At 40.5% G+C, this 20,749-nt stretch overlaps 1 protein-coding gene and 1 long non-coding RNA gene across 5 annotated transcripts; both read left to right on the top strand.

Moving 5' to 3' along the window:
* Positions 1-158: 158 nt before the first annotated feature.
* LOC129349260 (DNA-directed RNA polymerase III subunit RPC1-like) lies at positions 159-10,844 on the top strand. Of its 4 annotated transcripts, none has more exons than XR_008602193.1 (4): positions 159-335; positions 665-3,060; positions 7,438-7,569; positions 10,597-10,844. XR_008602193.1 is itself a non-coding variant. In XM_055011936.1 (3 exons), the coding sequence occupies exons 1-3, from the start codon at positions 3,007-3,009 to the stop codon at positions 10,690-10,692; spliced, it is 282 nt and encodes a 93-aa protein (XP_054867911.1). In that variant the 5' UTR covers positions 2,193-3,006; the 3' UTR covers positions 10,693-10,844. The 4 variants fall into 4 exon arrangements, 2 of the variants coding, with proteins under 2 accessions (XP_054867911.1, XP_054867912.1); XR_008602192.1 differs by having other exon boundaries at positions 163-861; positions 930-3,060; XM_055011936.1 differs by lacking the exon at positions 159-335 and having other exon boundaries at positions 2,193-3,060.
* Positions 10,845-16,303: 5,459 nt separating this feature from the next.
* LOC129349261 (uncharacterized) lies at positions 16,304-20,727 on the top strand. The gene is made up of 8 exons (XR_008602196.1): positions 16,304-16,573; positions 16,696-16,980; positions 17,115-17,386; positions 17,527-17,797; positions 17,934-18,212; positions 18,355-18,625; positions 19,290-19,432; positions 20,609-20,727. It is a non-coding gene; the product is annotated as an uncharacterized LOC129349261 (long non-coding RNA).
* The last annotated feature ends 22 nt before the right edge of the window (positions 20,728-20,749 follow it).

Genomic DNA, 20,749 nt, shown 5'->3' with positions numbered 1-20,749 from the left:
TTGGTTGATTTTTTTATGAATGTTGTTGAGAAACATTTTAACATTTTTTTTTTCCACCAAAAAAATGTTCAACAATTTCCCCAAAATGTTGAAAATGTGGACATCAGAAGTTTCACTGTGAAAATATTTTTTTCCCACATTTTCAAAATTTAAAACAGGTCAATTTTGAGCCGCAGGACAACACGAGGGTTAATAGAACAGAACAAACCAACTGTCTAAAGTTTCTAAAACATGATTTTCTATCCCTGCAGGGATGGTCCTCCTCAAAAGATCCCGAGATCCAGTTTTCAAAGCAGATCGGCCGTTCTTATTTCTACTGCAACAGGTTCACACAGGTATTTACTTCACATCATACAGATGTTTTCAATGTTTTAGTCTAGAAAAGCACCCTAGTCAGGGTATGCTGTTTGACATTTTAGTTTTAGTATGAAAATAAATAGATCTTTGAATGAGTTGCACTGATCAGACACTACAGAAATACTCAGTGGAGCAGACAGGTTTGAGCTGAGCATCAACAGGTGACCTATCCTTGAGCTCCTGGAGGGTTTTTGTGAACAGAAGCTTTGGAACACGTGTGTGAATTACTCCTGTTGGACCTTCTCTCTCAGAAGTTTAAAAATGAAATTAATAAATAATCTGTTTCTGTTCTGTGATTCATGTTCAGTGGTGAAATAAAAAAAACATCCAGGAAACTTTTCTACATTGATGCAACGTTTCCCAGAGCTTCATCTGATGACCTGAAACAGAACTGACCTGCTGATGGAGGACCTGTTGAAGAACCCTAACTCTGTAACTGATGAAGATAAAGAAGAAGGTTTTCCTGTCAGGTGTAACTGATGATGATGAAGGTTTTCCTGTCAGGTATAATTGATGAAGATGAAGGTTTTCCTGTCAGGTGTAACTGATGACGATGAAGGTTTTCCTGTCAGGTGTTACTGATGAAGGTGACGATGGGGGACGACTGGGGGACCCTGACGGGGTGAGCTGGTGTCTTCATTTGCACAACTGACTTCCCCTCTTGGACGTCCCTTAGTTCTGCCCCTAGTTCTGCTGCTACAGGCCTAGGCTGCTGGAGGACCTCTCTGGATGCACTGAGCCCTTCTCTATCTACCATTATATTTAATATACAGTATATATACCATTATTGCATTACACTCACTCTGTTTCTCCCTGTGTCCTTTCTCCGAGTGTCCCTGATCCCAGAGCTGGATGCTTCAGATCTGTGGTGGTTCTCCCACCAACTGGCCTAATCTCCATCTGTGGGATGCTGCTGCTGCTGACCTTCCTCCAGCCCACTGCTTCCAGCTGCCCATTTCCATCAATCTACTCTGCATCACCCTCACTATACTTGATTTGCTCGTCTACATATTTTTGAATTTACCACCAGCTATATATGTAGTATATTTAATGCCAGAGCCATACACCGTAGCAGTAAACTATAATCAGTTTCCAGCCCAGAGGGATATATGCGCAGATTTTTTAAAATACCATGTAGAAGACTATATACAGGAAGATGAGGTATCAGTTCTTGCACATAGATATACAACAGTCCTTTATTACTCCCCAGGTTAGGGGAAATTTCCAGTGTTAGAGCAGCAAAAATCTTTCAGAGCAGCACTAACTACAGTTTGCTACAGTAAAGATAATAATTATAATAACAATAATATATACAAGAATGAAAAATGAATAAATACAGTATTACTACACTATAAGTGACATCAGCATAAAGTGGCTTGTGGAATACATGTAATTGTAAAAGTGCAGAAAATGCCAGCCGTGCAAGGAGTTGTGGAGATTTTCTCAAAACAGGTGAGTCCTGTGAATATGACCAAAATATGAGATAAAACTACCAGAAACATGTACAAAATGGCCAAAATATGATTGGTTGATAATGTATCAGTGTTGTTATTGATTATTGATCGGTTGCAGGGACAGAGATTTGTGTCTGAGTCTCTGCTGTCATCTAATCGCTCTCATGTAAGATCGTGTCACAGGAGGGGCCGCTACTGACCTCTTGTGGACACAGGCGGTAACGACACGACATTATTACTAACTGTATAGCTGGCGACATTACAGGCGAGCAGCACTTCCTGTTCATCTTCAACGTAAAAGCATCTTTCTTTATTGTACATTTTATGTCAAACGAATTATTAAGCGATTTAGGTCGATTCAGAAGGCTCTCTGGTGTAAACCAAGTCGTGTTTGACGACAGCTAGCCTCTCCACTTGCTCCGATTACTTTTGTTGTAGTCTGAGTCACGTCCAAACAGGAAATGAATCCACAATGTAGCTAATGACAATCTATAGCTGCATCTCCGTGATGGCAGCGTTAGCGAGCTAGCAGCTAATCAGAAGCTAGTGACAAGCTAACTCCAGCGCTACCAGCAGCGTCTCTTTAAAAGGTGCTGATCACGATATCAGGCTGAAACATTAGACCTGGGACAGGAAACGGAGCTAGAGCTCTGTGTCTTGGAGAGAATTGATTTTAGAGCTACGTGTGTTAAGGTATTAGTCCGTGTCATAACAAACCCTCGTTAGCACTTTCGCTAGCTCGGCTAACACTTCCGGTCACGAATGCATTTGTACATTACCTATAACGTGTTCATTTTTGAACGTATAGTGACAACAAACACAATTTGAGGGAGTCGACAAGCTAGTGGTCCTTAAATACATTTTGGTTCATACTGCAGATTCTTCTGAGTCTCACAAAACCACGTTTTAGCCTAAGAGCATTACGATAGTTTTACGTTGAAACAGGAAGTGCTGCTCATCTGTACTGTCGCCAGCTTTGCCTCAAATAATAATTAGTGTCGTTACCGCCTGTGTCCGCCAGAGGGGCAGTAGCGCCCCCTGCTCTGATAAGGATAAGGATAAACTTTATTGATCCCACAGTGGGTAAAGTTCACCGAGCTGCTTCACTGAGGAGAGTCTTTTAGTTTTCAGATAATATGATGGCGAAGAAAATGTGTTACTGCAGTAAAGATTCCACTGAATTATTATTTGATCCATGATCGAGAGCACTCAGTTCTTCTCCAGTTTGTTGCTGCGGTCCGGTGAACAGGTGAGCTCCAGGTGAACAGGTGATGTCAGCAGCAGGTCAGTCTGTGATTGGAGCAGTAAAACTCATCTACATGAAATTAAATGTTATGCTAATGTAGATGCACTCATGTGACATAAACTGTGAAGTCCACTCTAAACTGTATTAAGGCTTAGAGCCAGGATTTTTAACTTTTGTATCTCTGTGTTCCCCCCGCTGACCTGAGCAGGTGGTACGTTCCACTCAGACACACCTGACGGGGTCAGACCACCAACACACAAGCCCCACCGCTGCAGTTTATTTAACCTTCAAGTAGTTTTATCGATCTTTTCATGGTTTCTTCATCTTTGAATGAATATTTTTGGCACTAAGTGTGAACTTTTTGAACGGACTCTGCTCGTCAGATGGAGGAACGTCGGGGAGTTTGTTGGAAGATTCAGGTGAGAGGAAACAGAAGTAGGATGTTAGACAGGACTGATCTGCTGTCCTATCTTCATCAGACATTGATGTTGTGGCTGAACGTCAGGTCAGATCAGATCAGCAGCACCCGATGTGCATCAAGAAACATCATGTTTCTTGATGCACATCAGGCTCCAGGTGGTTAGAGTATATTGACTTGTTCATTTAAAGTGTTTTCCTCAAAACTCGACCAGCTTCATTAGAGTAAATCGTCATGATGTCGTGTTCAGATAATACCAAAGAGGAGGTTTATGCTTTCTCTGCTTGAGGCTTAGAGCAGTTAAAAATAACAAATTTGAAGTTCTTACAAATGAATAATTAAGAAAAATCTCATCTGTTGTCAATCATGTTGGCACCGTCTGCAAAGATGAAGGCAGATAGAAGCACAAATGGGTGGTAATCAAGAAACATATTACCAAAAAAGATCACTAGAATAAGCACAGGTTATTTTTTGATGATGTTGAAATCACATTGTGGAAAAAAAAAACTCAATTAAATTTTGATGATGCTATGAAAACATGGTAATTTAAGAAAAATAGAAGTACATCTAATGAATCACTGTAACCAAGGACAGAGTTGAGGAGCTTGTATTTTGAGAATTTGTAAGTTTGTGTGTCAATAATTCATGTATGTTAGTATATTGTCCAAAAAGGAATTAAAACGTCACTGTTTGGTATGTCGCCTTAACCCATTCATGCATGAATTATGATAACCTCAGTCAGGATTTTGTTTTCCCCCAATTGTTTTTATTCATCTTTAGGCATGAAAAACAAGGTTTGAACTTTATTTTATTTCAACCCATTTTTCTAAAAAATATATTTACATGTCCACTGAGATGGCCACCATGCATTTTGCTCTAGAAATATGGATTTAACAAACAAATGGATAAAATGATATACAGTGTATTGAACTGTGAAATGTGATGTGAACTATAAAATAAAATAAAATAATTGATTCATAAATAATTCAAACAGCATTGAGGGATTCACTCTCCTGTATAGATTCCCAAGTCTCTCAGATGACATATTTTCAAGAACAGCAGCAGTAATAGCCTAATTGTGGCCAATGAATTGTAGTTGAAATATAGCTGGTGATGCATGATGTGCACTTTAGTGGACATGAGATTAATCATAATTGCCTCCCAATATAACATCAATACTTGGAAAATTTTGCAATTGTATAACTCCTTAGATGTTCCTCGATGTCACCATATTTTTCTTTCCTGCAAAGGTCTCTTTTTTTATAGAAGGCTTGAACAAAAGAAAATGAGCTACTTGGTGTTTCTGGCTGCCTGCCGGCCATCTTGGTTTGACTCTTTTTTTTAAAGAATTTGCAATGGCTAGCCAATCACTGGCAGTGGAAGAAATGATGCAATAGGATCCACTGTAGTGGCTGATGTCCAACTGTGCCATCAAAACTTATGCACATACAAGAAAACAGCTTTAGAAGAGCTGCACACTGTCATGACCTCTATGCATGGAAGGGTTAAAGGCATCAATAATGAACACAACACAAATAAATTGCTATCATATTACAATTCTGCATAATACACAGTGGAGAATCACAGTGATATTGTAATAATTGAAGGTATTTTTCTGCTGTTCTATCAAAAGTTGTCAGGAGAGGCAAAGAATTCTAAACTAAATAGTTACAGAGAAGAGGGGGAGAAATAAACTGATTTCAGAATGACGGAATGAGATCTATAACGAATGAAACACAGGTTTCAGGTAGTTTAGCTCCGCCCACTAAGACTGTCTCCGCCTGTCTTCTCTAACGTCCGCAGTTGAGACATAAACTCTGACTTGGTGACACTCAGACTCCCACTGGACTTTCCATTCAATTTACACATTTCTTCATATATGTATCAACACACACACACACACACAGATAAAACTACCAGAAATACATATATATATATATATATATATAATATGACCAACATATGACAAAAAAAACTACCAGAAATATGAATAAAATGACCAAAATATGAGATGAAACTACCATAAATATGAACAAAATGACCAAAATATGAGCTAAAACTACCAGAAATATGTACAAAATGACCAAAATACAATTGGTTGATAATGTATCAGTGTTATTATTGATTATTGATGGGTTGCAGGGACAGAGATTTGTGTCTGAGTCTCTGCTGCCATCTATTGGTCCATCAACAACATGACTTTTCCCAGATTTAATCCCAGAGTCCTGACTTGTTAGTAGAATGATGAAGAGGTCAGAGGTCACAGCATGCAGTGTAAAAGTTCCAGAGAAGACATTAACAGCAGATTGTGAATTTGTAATAGTTCCAGCCCCAGCCCGTGTGTTCCAGCCCCAGCCCGAGTGTTCATTTGTTTGCATCTATTGTACTACAGCTAATGTATAACAGCTCAATTTTTAGTGATGTATTTGAGCTAATGTATTATACCTATCGTGGGGCGGCTGTGGCCCAGGTGGTAGAGCGGGTCGTCCAATGATCGAAAGGTCGGCGTTTCGATTCCCTCTCTGTCCTAGTCATGTGCTGTTGTGTCCTTGGGCAAGACACTTTACCCACCTGGCCTCCAGTGCTGCTACTCACACTGGAGTATGAATGCGTGTGAATGTTGGTGGTGGTCGGAGGGGCCGTAGGCGCAGACTGTCAGCCACGCTTCCGTCAGTCTGCCCCAGGGCAGCTGTGACTACAAACGTAGTTTACCACCGCCGAGTGAGAATGTGTGAGTGAATGAATAATAATAATATAAATCTTCTTGGAATCGTCCACTTCCTGTTTGTCAAAGTGGCCTTCTACCTGGACAGGTTTTGTTGGAGCTCATGGAACAAACATTTTGGGTAAGTGCACTTTAATATGGATGGATGACACTGAATTAGAGTCTGTTTTAATGAGACTGAGTTAAGATGTGTAGCTCTGTCATTAAATAGGAAGTTATTTCTCAGAATTCACAGAGAAAGTCTGAAATGTTTGCTAGATTAACGTCCCACATGTTCTTTGGCTCAGCTAAAGCTAACTCTCTCCAACTTTTGGATCTCTTGAGTTGCTTGTTGTTAAAATATCTTGCTGGAGGTGCTGAAGCTCAGAAAGTCTGAGATGTTTGTTCAGAATAAGCTCATTCTCAAGTCTTATCTGAACTGTCCTCTTTTGTTTGAACTTTCCCTGAACTTAGGAGTTAATGACAGAGCAGCACATCCAGACTCAGTCTCATTTATGTAGAGATTAAACTTCAGTGGCATTCATTGATGTTAAAGTGCAGTTTTTCAAATGTTTGTTACACATGCTCCCGACCAAACCAGTCCAGGTGGAAGACGATGTGAAGAGAAAGCTCCAGAGGATGAATATCACACATTTACATTGGAAATTAATGTCCTTTAATTAGACATTGTCATGCAAAAGTTGGATTTCCCCTTAATGATGTTCAAATCTTTGTTGAGTGTTTTGTTGATGTTGGTTTCTAAATGTTTTCTGACACTCGGCCCCCAAAGATTAAAACCTTTTACGGCTCACAAGCTGCAACAAGTCACACATTATCAACTATGTTTCTGACTAAACTAAGATAAAAAGTGAAAAACTGCCTGATTCCTGCATCATGAATGTAAATCTTTTTGTTTTTTATGACAGTAAACTGAATATATTTGGGTTTGACATTTTATAAACCATAACAAGAAATGAATTAGTGGAGAAAACAATCAACTGATTAATGGCCAAAGAAAATGTGTTTTCCAACATATATGGCTGAATTACTCCAACATTACAAGATACATACAGTTTTAATTCAATTCATTAATATAACACCAATTAGAGGTCAAATTGTCTCAAGACACTTTATTTTTATAGTAAGAAATTTAAACCTCTTGACTAATCCAATTTATATATTTATATTCTACCCAACATCCTGGACTAATGTCAGAATGTTTTTTCTTCTTTACAAGCTGCTCTGTGTCTTTGTTCAGGTTGAGAGGACTTTGGGTATTGAGGCTGCAAGATCCACCATCATCAGTGAGATTCAGTACACCATGGTCAACCACGGAATGAGCATCGACCGGCGTCACGTCATGCTTCTTGCTGATCTTATGTCCTATAAGGTATGAAACATTGCTCTCTCTCCCTGTGTGCGTTCATGAGTGTGTGTGTGTGTGTGTGTGCGCACACACACTCACTACCGGTCAAAAGTTTTAGAACACCTAAATGTTTCCAGTTCTGTATTGGAAAGTATGCATGTTCATGTCTCATTGTACTCTGAAATGAAAGTATAGAACACATAAACAAATGATGTTCAAAAAAACCTATTTAGAAACCAAAATGTATTCTAAACTATTGACTCATCAAAGTAGCCGCCTTTGCCAGATACAACAGCTGAACACACTCGTGGCATTCTTTCCACAATAGAAATCAAATATTCTTCAGAAAGTTCTTCCCAACCCTGTTGCAGAAGTTCCCATAAATGTGTGGCACTTGTAGGTTGTTTTACTTTCACTCTTCTGTCCAATTCATCCCAAACCAGCTCCATGGGGTTGAAGTCTGGAGACTGTGCTGACACTCCATGTTTTCAAGCTCATCGTCTGGTTCTTTGTTCCTAAAGTAGTTCTGGCAGAGCGTGGACTGATGTTCTGGGTCATTATCTTGCTGTAGGATAAACCCCTGACCAGAGGGTTCTGCATGGTGCTGCAGAATGCTGTGGTAGCTGTTTAGGTTAGGGATGTGGAAAACAGATCCTTTAATAATGACTGGACTGAAAAGTAGGCATTTATCATGCCAACCTTCCGAAATGCGTCACCTGTATGCCTCATTTGCAACGAAACTGTTGCTGTTGCAAAAGAATATAATCTGCGCCGTCACCACAACACTAAACATACAAATTTCAAGGATTCATATCCTGAGCAGTCAGAGGCCCGTCAGAGAAAAATGGCCACATTGAAATCTGCCTGCACCCGTGCAAATGGCATTATTACTCGAACTTTAACTGATCAAGAGAGAGTAAGGTGTGCATCTCTGCAGGCTGCCTGGGTGCTTTGCAAACATAACCGGCCTTTCACGGAAAGTGAGCTTTTAAAGGAGAGCATGGTCACCGTTCTGGAGGAACGGTGCCCCCGACAAATCCATGGACAGAGTTATTGCATCTGTCAAACAAATGCCTCTCTCTGCTTCAACTGCTGCACGTCGTGTCCACGTCTTGGCAGAGCATGTCCAGCCAGCTGTCATTGACGGGATCAAGGAAGCCAAATACATTTCACTGGCTATTGATGAGTCCACTGACAACACGGATATTTCACAGTTGTGCGTTTTTGTCAGATACTTTGATGGCAAAGATTTCCGAGAGGAGCTGCTGGCATTGCTTCCGCTGGAGGACAACACCACAATTCTCCACAAACGTAGTGAAAATGATGCCGTTGGACGAGGCGTCCATTCAGAGCGAGCTGACTGAAATCCAGGCTGCTCTCCATGGTGCTGAAAGCCTGAGCGCATTCTGGATGTCTTGTCCCGAGGACTATGGCACATTGAAGACGCTGGCTATGTATGTGCTCACCATGTTGGGTTCAACCTACACCTGCGAGGCTGCGTTCTCCAAGATGAACTCGATAAAAACACACGAGAGGAACCGACTGTCAAACCAGTCTTTGGAGGACTGTTTGCGCATAAGTCTGACAGCGGCCAAGCCTGATGTGAAAAAGTTGGTGTCAGAGGGGAAATGTAACTTCAGCCATTAAGCAGTGTGAGGAGCCCATTTCAGCCTTGTGATCTGAAATCGCTATAGCCCACTTAACGTTTTATTTGATGTGCGAACATTATTTGTGACCTGTTTTGTTCTGGTACCAGGTTAGTATTTATTTACCATGCTATTTTAAGTTATGCCAGTTGGTTTTTCCTCCTTTTTTTGTCCTGAGAAGTCTACTAGTTTGAAGCTTGTTGTTGAGACTTTGAAATAAAAACCAAATGTTAAGTAAGGGCATGAGGAAAAGTTATGTTAAAAAAAAGAACTGTGTGAAACAATAAATGTTAAACAGTGCAGCGAGTCTGTCCTCATTTCGGAATGTAGCCTAAATAGAGTCATAAATGGTGGGGATTACTGATAGTTAAGAGTCTCAGTTATTGTTGTTTTCAGTTGCTTTAATAGTGTGGACCGCATGATATTTTCTCTTTGATCCTCACAATTTTGGAATCCAGTCGGGGGCCGGATTGGACGGTTCGGCGGGCCGGATTCGGCCCGCGGGCCGCCAGTTGATGATCACTGCTCTATATAGTTAGCCCTCCTATTACTTTTGGGGTCAGTTTGACTCCATTCAATCTTTAAAGTCTCTAAATAAATGATTGACGTTTTTTTTTTTTTTTGCTTCATATTTAATGACGTTTCTTAATTTGATGAGGACGACTGGGTAAACATAAAATGAACATGATGATATGTTTTCAATGTCCTGTACACATATTATACGCATCGGTGTCCTTTGTTTTAGCTGTATAAAACAGCTATCAACATTTTACACACATTTGTGTTGGTTATTTTGGATGATATTGAGGTCAGCACAATATGCACTTCTATAATCTTCCAAATGCTTCAAGGCCTTGCTGTAACACCCGTATGGCTCAACGTGTTACGCGGGTGACGCATGTACAGAGCTGGCCCCCCGACGCAGCGGCCCGGGTTCGATTCCCGCTCGCGGCCCTTTGCTGCATGTCTTCCCCCAACTCTTCTCCCCTGTTTCCTGTCTCTATCTCACTGTGCCTAAATAAAGCCGATAAAAAGCCAAAAAAATAGCGTAAAAAAAAAAAGATTTGAATTTACTTTTGTAAATTTTACTTTGTTGTTAGTAAGTTGCTGCCACTTACAGCAGTGTTGACAGGCTTTTTTGAGAAAATGCAGTCATAGTCTGTTCATCACACCCGTGTTTAATTTGAATAAAGGATAAAAGAAGCACTGTAATGCTTTGTATTTCTTGTTCCCATTTTACGCTCTGAACATAATGAACCATGATCTCAAAGCTGAGTGTGTGTGTGCCCAACAGTGATTTTTGTGTACTGCTACACCCTTACCTCTTCCTGTGTAATTCAGTAGCATTTGCCATTTATTGTCCTCTTGCACTGCTGTGACTGACACTTTGTTTTTTGCTCCATAGGACCAGACCTGCTGGGATCTGTACAGATGTCTTGATGAGGGTGGGAGTGGTTTCAGTAAAGGAGAGCTGGATCAGTCTACAAACACATTGTTGTAACCAGTGTGGGAAATCTTTCAGGCAGTCAAGTTATTTGAAACGTCATATGCTCATCCACACGGAAGAAATTAGTTTTTTACTGTGATATTTCCTCATGTTTGACAAAGTGGTTATTATCTTAACTGTGAAATAAAAGCCCTCCTTAAACGTTATTTAATCTAGTCTCTTTTTCAAAAGAGGCCTGAGAACAACAGACATTCCAATAAACTACCCTTAGTTAGTAAAGTGAAACTAAATCAATCGTATTTTTAACTATTGTAACCAAACCTCCACTGCCATATTAGAACAGGATATGCTTTTATTTCTAAAACATTGCCAATGATTTTGACAAATCATTCTGTGGTTTTATTTGAGAAAGTTGTTGCCCCAGCATTGTCCTACAGGGGGCAGTTGTTTTAAAACTACATTTGTCTTCCATGTGTCACCATTTGCTTGCATATTTCATAAACATCACAATCACTAATTTCCAACTCTATACTGATGATATTTTCCTGGTTTTCTTAGCTGGCTGGAGATGAATTTTTGCATCCCTACCCTGATTTTCATTATCGAGGCTCGCTTTTTCCCCTAACATTCTCCCACAACGGGAGTGTTTGACCTTTAAAGTCACGGTTTCTTCTACTGACCGGCACCTTTGTGATTAATCCTTGCAGCTCTACTGCATGATCTACTGTTTGCTTTACCCCGTTAGTCATTCTCTACTAACACTGCAGTTTCTGCTGCTGCTGGTTTTCAACAAATTCCAGGAGAAGAACATACATTACTCCCATTCACGTCTCCCTGTGATTTACTATTGATTTAGCTGATTTAGCTTTAAAGCACAGCATGCTCCCCTTCTGTCTTCCGTTAGGCTCTGCTAAGCCTCCTGCTGCTGAAGCTTCTTACCTGAGCATTGGTTTGGAAAAATAAGTAAATAAAGTCCAAGGACTCACCTATGTGGGCCCCTCAAAATTTTTCATTATCACTCCCTGTTTTACCTCTGCTATTTTTTTCGTCATGTTTTTTAATGATTTATTCAGTGTTATTGTATAACTTTGTTTTTCAAAGCGGTGTCAATGTTTTAAAGCTTTATACCCATGGGAGATGACTTTTAATGTGTTTTTCATCCCACCAAACAGAGGTGGGATATTTGTATGCATTGCACTTATCAGCCAGGAATAGAGCTAAAGATGAAATAACCCAGGTTTGACTCCTCTCTCAGTAAAAAGTATTTTTCTGTACAAACTGTCTCTTAATGTTAAATGAATGCATTTAACTTGCATATGAACTGTTCCATCAGTCGCTTTGGTTTGACATCAAACAAACAGTTTATTGCCATTTCAAAATGAATGCATCCCTTTCCATTTGACAAACAAAGGAAGTTTTTCTCTCAGCAAAATATAGGCTTTGTTATAATAATAATAATAATAATAATAATAATAATAATAATAATAATAATAATAATAATAATAATAATAATAATAATAATAATAATAACAATAATAATGATCAACCCAAGAGCTGAATAACAGGTGGAGAAGGATTTAACAATGCAGAAAAATCTACAAAAAGAAACAAAAACAAAAAAACCAAGGAGGGCAAGCACAAATTCTTTGGACTTGCTTGGTAACCAACTACAGAGCAGGTGGTGGGATAGTAGGCTGAAGCCTGGAGGCTGAAATCACCAAAATGTGGGCAGAAAAAAACACATGCGCTGAAAGCTATCCAGACCTTGCGACGTGGACATACTTAACGTAATTCAAAAAACTAACAAAAACAAGGAGTGAGCTAGAATAACAGAAATGTTAGCATGCTATTCTAATGTAGCAAGCTACAGGACCGATTCAGGGCATTAACTTACTGTTTACATGCTGCCAACAACATGGACTGCACTCACATTTTGCTGAATGATTTTGTGGAGGTTGATCAGAACAATTTGATGCCTCATCTCATTTCCCAGTTTGTACGTCCGCAATCTGAGGAGTCAAGGCAACAGGCATTTCATTTAAATGAGACATCTTTGCCCTGGAGCTGTTGTTTTAATGTGGCATCAGTTAAACACAACGCAGCTGCATCATCTGTCTATTGTTTTGCTATAATATACCCCTGTTATACATTCTACTATTTTAAGATCCCTGTCAGGAGCAGAAAAGTGTTCATGATAACTTACAATACATAATTACTCATAATTCAATTCACAATGTGGCAACATGTAACAAGAACGTACAGATGATATCCTTTCATTATTTAGCAAACACTGGCGGTGAAGGATAAAAGGCATAACATACAAAAGAGTACTATACAAACAAAGAGTGACAAGTATTCTGGTGAGATGAGCCTAGAGCCAGAAGTAGTGTGCATGATAACTGTCTTCCATTCAGTTAAGTGTTGGGTTGAATATGAAAAGGCTGTTGTAGGAGTATGTTTTGTTCAGCTTATTAAAACTCCTCTTGGTCAAACACACATCCAGCTCTCACGCTTTTCTGCCTATTTCTTGCATTGTTTTAATTCCTGATTCCATTTGAATATAAAGATAACAGCACGATCTCTAGGTTTAAACTAATCTACACTGATGTCCAGGCAGTAGTCTGTGTTTTTTAGCCATGCATTCAATATGATTCTATGGATTAAAATGTTGCTCTTTCAGTCGCTCCATTTTGGTCTTGTCTGAAATCCCATTGGATAGATTGTCCAGTGAAATTTTGTAAAAGCATTTATGGTTCCCAGAGGATGATTCCAAAAAACTGTGGTGATTCTTTGTGCCAACAGTAGTTTGGAAAATTGGCCTCTGAATGAAATAAGCTTGGGCAAACCTAAGCTTCCATGTAGCTCCATTATCAAAGCAAAATGTGAATTTCTCAAATACTTATATGTTAAGAACTTTGAGTGTTTTGACAAAAATATGGCAAATTATGAGGACAAAAATATTTAAATCTGAATACAAACTGGCACTGTATTGAACCATCAAAAACAAATGTAGAAAATACATGATCTGTCATTTCTGGGACACGCTAACAACCATGAGAAATGTCAGGGTAAGCTTGTTATCATGCTGATGTTAGTATGTACAGTAGTGAAAAAAAGCTTACATACACTTGTAAAGACCGTGCATATTGTGGCAATCTTGAATTTTCAGTGACTGCTATAGCTCTTAATTTTCTATGCTGGAATGAACGAAACACGTGTCTTTGTCCCAAAAAACATTCGTGCATGTTGGTTCTTGTGGATGATTATCTCCACATTCTTCGGGAAAACCTCAAATCATCAGCCAGAAGGAGTCTTGGATGGAGTTAAGTGATCCAACAAGACAATGACCAAAAACATGGTAAAGGAATGGTTAAATCAGGCAAGAATTAAGGTTTTAGACTGGTTTTAACTCCTGACTTTAACCCCATTGAGAACCTGTGGACTGTGCTGAAGAAACAAGTCTGTGTGAGTCAACAAATTTAGTTGGACTGCACCGATTCTGTCAAGATGGGTGGTCAAGGACACAGCCAGAAACTTGGAGATGGCTACTGAAAGCATCTAGTTGAGGTGAAAATGACCAAGGGATGTTTAACCAAATATTACCATTGCTGTTTGCACATTCTTTTTGAAGCAGTGGATTTTGTCATATTTCCAAAGTACCTGTCATCGATGAAAAAACAACATGCATGATTGTTTTTTGTGACAGAGTGTGTTTTAATGATTCCATGACAATAAATTCAGAGTTACGGGAGTCACTGGAAACTCAGGACCACCATGACATACGTGTTCTTTGCAAGTCTATGTAAATCTTTGTTCACAAATGTAGTTTGTATTCATGGTGCAATGCAATGCATAGCCCTGAGAGCTATGAGTGTTGCTGAAGAAGAACTGGTATCTGTCTGTACATATACAGCGAGACTTAATGAAGAGTGTCTGCAGTGGGTGGGCGGCTGACTTCCACCAAAGATAGGCAGAGTCGTGAAAACTCAGCAGTGTAGGCCGGTGGGGTGGCGATTAACGGCAGCTCTGAAGTTACCGAGATGGCAATCATGCAGATGAAGTAGATAAAAAAGAGGAGAATGGAGCTGCTGTTTGTACAGATTGGTGGTCAGAAGCAGTGTGAATATGTTTTTAAATCCAGAAAAAGGGGTTAAAAAAAATCTTCTTCTGCATTTTTATCATCAACTTTGAATAGAACGTCTGATGAGTAATCAGTAATGTATTCTACATCTATTTAATAGATGTATTTTTGTATATTTTAATATAATGTATTTTCCTTTCACTGTGTAAGAATGACTGAGCCGAGCCAGAAAACAGTCCTTGAAGGAGGGCTGAAAAACAAAGGCAAGAAATTCTCTTGAAATGGAATTGCAGATGGAATGACCTGCTTAGCCTGCTGGAACTGGTTATGTGGAGGGAAATGAATGGATGGATGAATGTGTCAGCATTGAAGAACGGTCTGTGTGCACCTATTGCTATTCTGCTGTGGGTGGAAATACGTCCCGGTTTCTTTGTATGTCTTTACCCCAGTCAGTCAAAATCAAATTAGGCATGCAGCAATGGTGTCCCTGCAAAATCACCTCTGAGGGAATTTGTTTTGGTGGAACATTTGTGCATATAGAAGTGAGCACCTTCATTAAAATGGCTAATTCACTGAAAGAACCAAGCGGACCTGCCTGCCATTTTCAGCACGGTGACTAGCAGTGTGATTGTTGCTTTTTCCAAAGTAAATGGGAAAACAGTAACGCTTGAATAGCAAAAGGGGAAAAGAATATTACATGAAATGCTGCTGGAAATGGCAGGCACCTACCTGCAACAGCACATTTGGTGAGTCAGACTAAAAATGTGTTAAGAACATGTCCAATGTTCAGGATTCTTTTTTTTTTTTTTTTAAAGGCTTTTTGCTGTCTACAACGGGGAGAAAGTAGCTCAAGGGACATTCAGATTTGTTAATGAAGAGTTATTGGAGTCTTAATTCATTCTGTTTTGTTAATGAAATGAGTAAGAAACCACATTTTCAGAGATTTGAGAACTGATAGGACTGATTATAGAGTTGAATCTATGAAATCAAGTCTTTCAATACTCAGCCTTGTTTTATCATCCTGTTTAATAAAGCTTTAAGTCTGTTGTTTTTAGACTTTCATAGTAAATGACTCCTTAAGTGTTTCACCTTTTTCTCCTGCTGTTTTTTTTTTCTTTTTTGCATTTAGCCACACTTTAATCTGTGATTAAAACTTTCTACTGTGTCTCTCTGCTTCCTGAATCTTCCACCTGCCTGCAGTCTGATTGCAGCAATGAGAATCAGCTGCCGTAATTGACTCAACACCAATCACCTGTTTGCAATTCCACCTCCCAGCATATAAGCCAGCTCTGTCATTCACTCTCTGCTCCACCATGAGCTCTGATGGCCTGCATCAACTCGTGACCACCAGAGCTTCTTGGACACGATGCTGCCCTTGTACCCCTGCCGGTTCCTGTTTGGGTTTCCTACCTACCCCTTCAGCTGAGTTTCTTCCTGTTGTAAGTATCCAGTTTTGATGGATTAGTTTAGGTTCTTCATTTATGGTTTTCTTAAATTTCCCCTCTGTTGTTAGTTTAGAGTCTTTGTTGAATTTTGTAGTCTTGTCTGTGTTCATAATTAGATTTTGCTTGTCTGCTTTCAGCCCTTCCTCCCTGACTGTTCCACCTGCCTGCAGTCTGATTGCAGCAATGAGAATCAGCTGCTGTAATTGGCTCACCACCAGTAACCTGTTTGCAATTCCACCTCCCAGCATATAAGCCAGCTCTGTCATTCACTCTCTGCTCCACCATGAGCTCTGATGGCCTGCATCAACTCGTGACCACCAGAGCTTCTTCGACATGACTCTGCCCTCTAACCCCTGCCGGTTCCTGTTTGGGTTTCCTACCTACCCCTTCAGCTGAGTTTCTTCCTGTTGTAAGTATCCAGTTTTGATGGATTAGTTTAGGTTCTTCATTTATGGTTTTCTTAAATTTCCTCTCTGTTGTTAGTTAAGAGTCTTTATTGAATTTTGTAGTCTTGTCTGTTTTCCTAATTAGATTTTGCTTTCAGCCCTTCCTCCCTGACTGTTCCACCTGCCTGCAGTCTGATTGCAGCAATGAGAATCAGCTGCCATAATTGGCTCACCACCAGTCACCTGTTTGCAATTCCACCTCCCAGCATATAAGCCAGCTCTGTCATTCACTCTCTGCTCCACCATGAGCTCTGATGGCCTGCATCAACTCGTGACCACCGGAGCTTCTTGGACACGATGCTGCCCTTGTACCCCTGCCGGTTCCTGTTTGGGTTTCCTACCTACCCCTTCAGTTGAGTTTCTTCCTATTGTAAGTATCCAGTTTTGATGGATTAGTTTAGGTTTTTATTTATGGTTTTCTTAAATTTCCCCTCTGTTGTTAGTTTAGAGCCTTTGTTGAATTTTGTAGTCTTGTCTGTTTTCCTAATTAGATTTTGCTTTCAGCCCTTCCTCCCTGACTGTTCCACCTGCCTGCAGTCTGATTGCAGCAATGAGAATCAGCTGCCATAATTGGCTCACCACCAGTCACCTGTTTGCAATTCCACCTCCCAGCATATAAGCCAGCTCTGTCATTCACTCTCTGCTCCACCATGAGCTCTGATGGCCTGCATCAACTCGTGACCACCAGAGCTTCTTGGACACGATGCTGCCCTTGTACCCCTGCCGGTTCCTGTTTGGGTTTCCTACCTACCCCTTCAGCTGAGTTTCTTCCTGTTGTAAGTATCCAGTTTTGATGGATTAGTTTAGGTTCTTCATTTATGGTTTTCTTAAATTTGCCCTCTGTGAGTTTAGAGTCTTTGTTGAATTTTGTAGTCTTGTCTGTTTTCCTAATTAGATTTTGCTTGTCTGCTTTCAGCCCTTCCTCCCTGACTGTTCCACCTGCCTGCAGTCTGATTGCAGCAATGAGAATCAGCTGCCATAATTGGCTCACACCAGTCACCTGTTTGCAATTCCACCTCCCAGCATATAAGCCAGCTCTGTCATTCACTCCCTGCTCCACCATGGATGCGCACATCCTGCATCAACTCGTGACCACCAGAGCTTCTTGGACACGATGCTGCCCTTGTACCCCTGCTGGTTCCTGTTTGGGTTTCCTACCTACCCCTTCAGCTGAGTTTCTTCCTATTGTAAGTATCCAGTTTTGATGGATTAGTTTAGGTTCTTCATTTATGGTTTTCTTAAATTTCCCCTCTGTTGTTAGTTTAAAGTCTTTATTGAATTTTGTAGTCTTGTCTGTTTTCCTAATTAGATTTTGCTTGTCAGCTTTCAGCCCTTCCTCCCTGACTGTTCCACCTGCCTGCAGTCTGATTGCAGCAATGAGAATCAGCTGCCATAATTGGCTCACCACCAGTCACCTGTTTGCAATTCCACCTCCCAGCATATAAGCCAGCTCTGTCATTCACTCCCTGCTCCACCATGGATGCGCACATCCTGCATCAACTCGTGACCACCAGAGCTTCTTGGACACGATGCTGCCCTTGTACCCCTGCCGGTTCCTGTTTGGGTTTCCTACCTACCCCTTCAGCTGAGTTTCTTCCTATTGTAAGTATCCAGTTTTGATGGATTAGTTTAGGTTTTTATTTATGGTTTTCTTAAATTTCCCCTCTGTTGTTAGTTTAGAGTCTTTGTTGAATTTTGTAGTCTTGTCCGTTTTCCTAATTAGATTTTGCTTGTCTGCTTTCAGCCCTTCCTCCCTGACTGTTCCACCTGCCTGCAGTCTGATTGCAGCAATGAGAATCAGCTGCCATAATTGGCTCACACCAGTCACCTGTTTGCAATTCCACCTCCCAGCATATAAGCCAGCTCTGTCATTCACTCCCTGCTCCACCATGGATGCGCACATCCTGCATCAACTCGTGACCACCAGAGCTTCTTGGACACGATGCTGCCCTTGTACCCCTGCCGGTTCCTGTTTGGGTTTCCTGCCTACCCCTTCAGCTGAGTTTCTTCCCATTGTAAGTGTTCAGTTTTGATGGCTTAGTTTAGGTTCTTCATTTATGGCTTTCTTAAATTTACCCTCTGTGAGTTTAGAGTCTTTGTTGAATTTTGTAGTCTTGTCTGTTTTCCTAATTAGATTTTGCTTGTCAGCTTTCAGCCCTTCCTCCCTGACTGTTCCTAGTTCATCCTTAGCTTGTATCCATAGGTTTTTTTTTTTTTTTATTTTAAAGTCCTTTTTCTGTTAAAACCAGTTTGTCTGCTTCTGTGCTTGCATCTGGGTTACCAGTTATTTATTGATGCACTTTCTGCTAAAAACAAGATAAAGCATGAAGGCACTTTCATTCTTGAGGTATACTTACAAGATGCCTGCAATGTTGCATGACACAACAGCTGAGGTGATTAAAAATGTCGCATCTATTTTGTGTAGACTCTGTCCTCACATTAGTTTATATCATGGTCAAAGGTTGAGCTGCTGACATGTTGCATACACTGACATTGCATGAAAACACAAAGAAATGAAATATCCAGTTGAAGTGAATGTATAAATCCTCATAAATGTTTAAAACCCACACAGGTGAATTTCCACATGGATAAAATGCAATGCTTCATATATATGCACTAGTGTGTGGCTTTCAGCTTTCTATACTTTAACACATTTTTTGTGATATTTTTCTCCCCCAGACCATCTGCTACAAAGCATTACTGGGTAACAGATACACCTAATGAAGATCAGAAATATTCAAGCAGAAACCTTCAGCTTCCATGAAGATTGAAATCATTCTGCCATGAAGACCTAACAACCTTCAAAGACAAATTGAAAATGGGTAAGAAATGAAAGTACACACTGTTTAGTCTAGACCATCATTTGTGCCAACGTCTGTGCTTTTAGATTCTATCAAGATGGGAAAAATAAACATTGATAAAAGTGTAGTCTGGGTAAAATACACCACCTGCTTAAGCATGACTGGCTGGATTTTTAACTGACCTGCTGATAAATGTTTCAAAGGTGAACACGGACCTTTCTGGAGGATGTTGCACAAGGAGTTTTGTCATTGTTGCCACAGTCTGGTTTCGACACCATTCCACTCGACTCCACTCGACTCCATTCCACTCGACTCGACTCGACTCCATTCCACTCGACTCCATTCCACTTGACTCCATTCCACTCCACTTGACTCATTCCACTCCACTTGACTCCATCCACTCGACTCGACTCCATTCCAATCGACTCGACTCCATTCGACTCGACTCGACTCCATTCCACTTTACTCCATTCCACTCCACTTGACTCCATTCCACTCCACTTGACTCGACTCGACTCCACTCGACACGACTCGACTCCATTCCACTCGACTCGACTCAACTCCATTCCATTCCACTCGACTCCATTCCACTCGACTCCATTCCACTCGACTCCATTCCACTCCACTCGACTCCATTCCACTCGACTCCAATCCACTCCATTCCACTTGACTCCTTTCCACTCGACTCCATTTGACTGCATTGATTGCCTTTTGTATTTATAGATTATTGTGAGAAATTGCAAGAATTGATTGTTTTTTATGTTTTGTACAAGTTTGTTGTCAATAAAAACAAAAACCTTTATTGAAAAAAATTGTTTGGATTGTAAACCATTGTCACAGGAAGAACCTCTGTCGCTGCAACTTGATGCTCTGTTATTGTTGCAGGAAGAACCTCAGTCGCTGCAACTTGATTCTCTGTTATTGTTGCAGGAAGAACGTTGGGCGCTGCAACTTGGTTCTCTGTTATTGTTGCAGGAAGAATGTCAGTCGCTGCAACTTGGTTCTCTGTTGTTGCAGGAAGAATGTCAGTTGCTGCAAGTTGTTGCTCTGTTATTGTTGCAGGAAGAACCTCAGTCGCTGCAACTTGATTCTCTGTTATTGTCGCAGGAAGAATGTTGGGTGCTGCAACTTGGTTCTCTGTTCTTGTTGCAGGAAGAATGTCAGTTGCTGCAAGTTGTTGCTCTGTTATTGTTGCAGGAAGAAGTGCTGCGGAGCGCTGCGTCACCCTGCGGAGCGCTGCGTCACCCTGCGGAGCGCTGCGTCACCCTGCGGAGCCTCAACTCAACTCAACTCAACTCAACTCAACTCAACTCAACTCAACTCAACTCAACTCAACTC

Source organism: Amphiprion ocellaris, chromosome 7 (genome assembly GCF_022539595.1).
Source record: "Amphiprion ocellaris isolate individual 3 ecotype Okinawa chromosome 7, ASM2253959v1, whole genome shotgun sequence".
NCBI classification, from domain to species: domain Eukaryota; kingdom Metazoa; phylum Chordata; class Actinopteri; family Pomacentridae; genus Amphiprion; species Amphiprion ocellaris.
The sequence above is the reverse complement of the archived record's forward strand: the minus strand, read 5'-3'. Positions and strand labels throughout refer to the sequence as shown.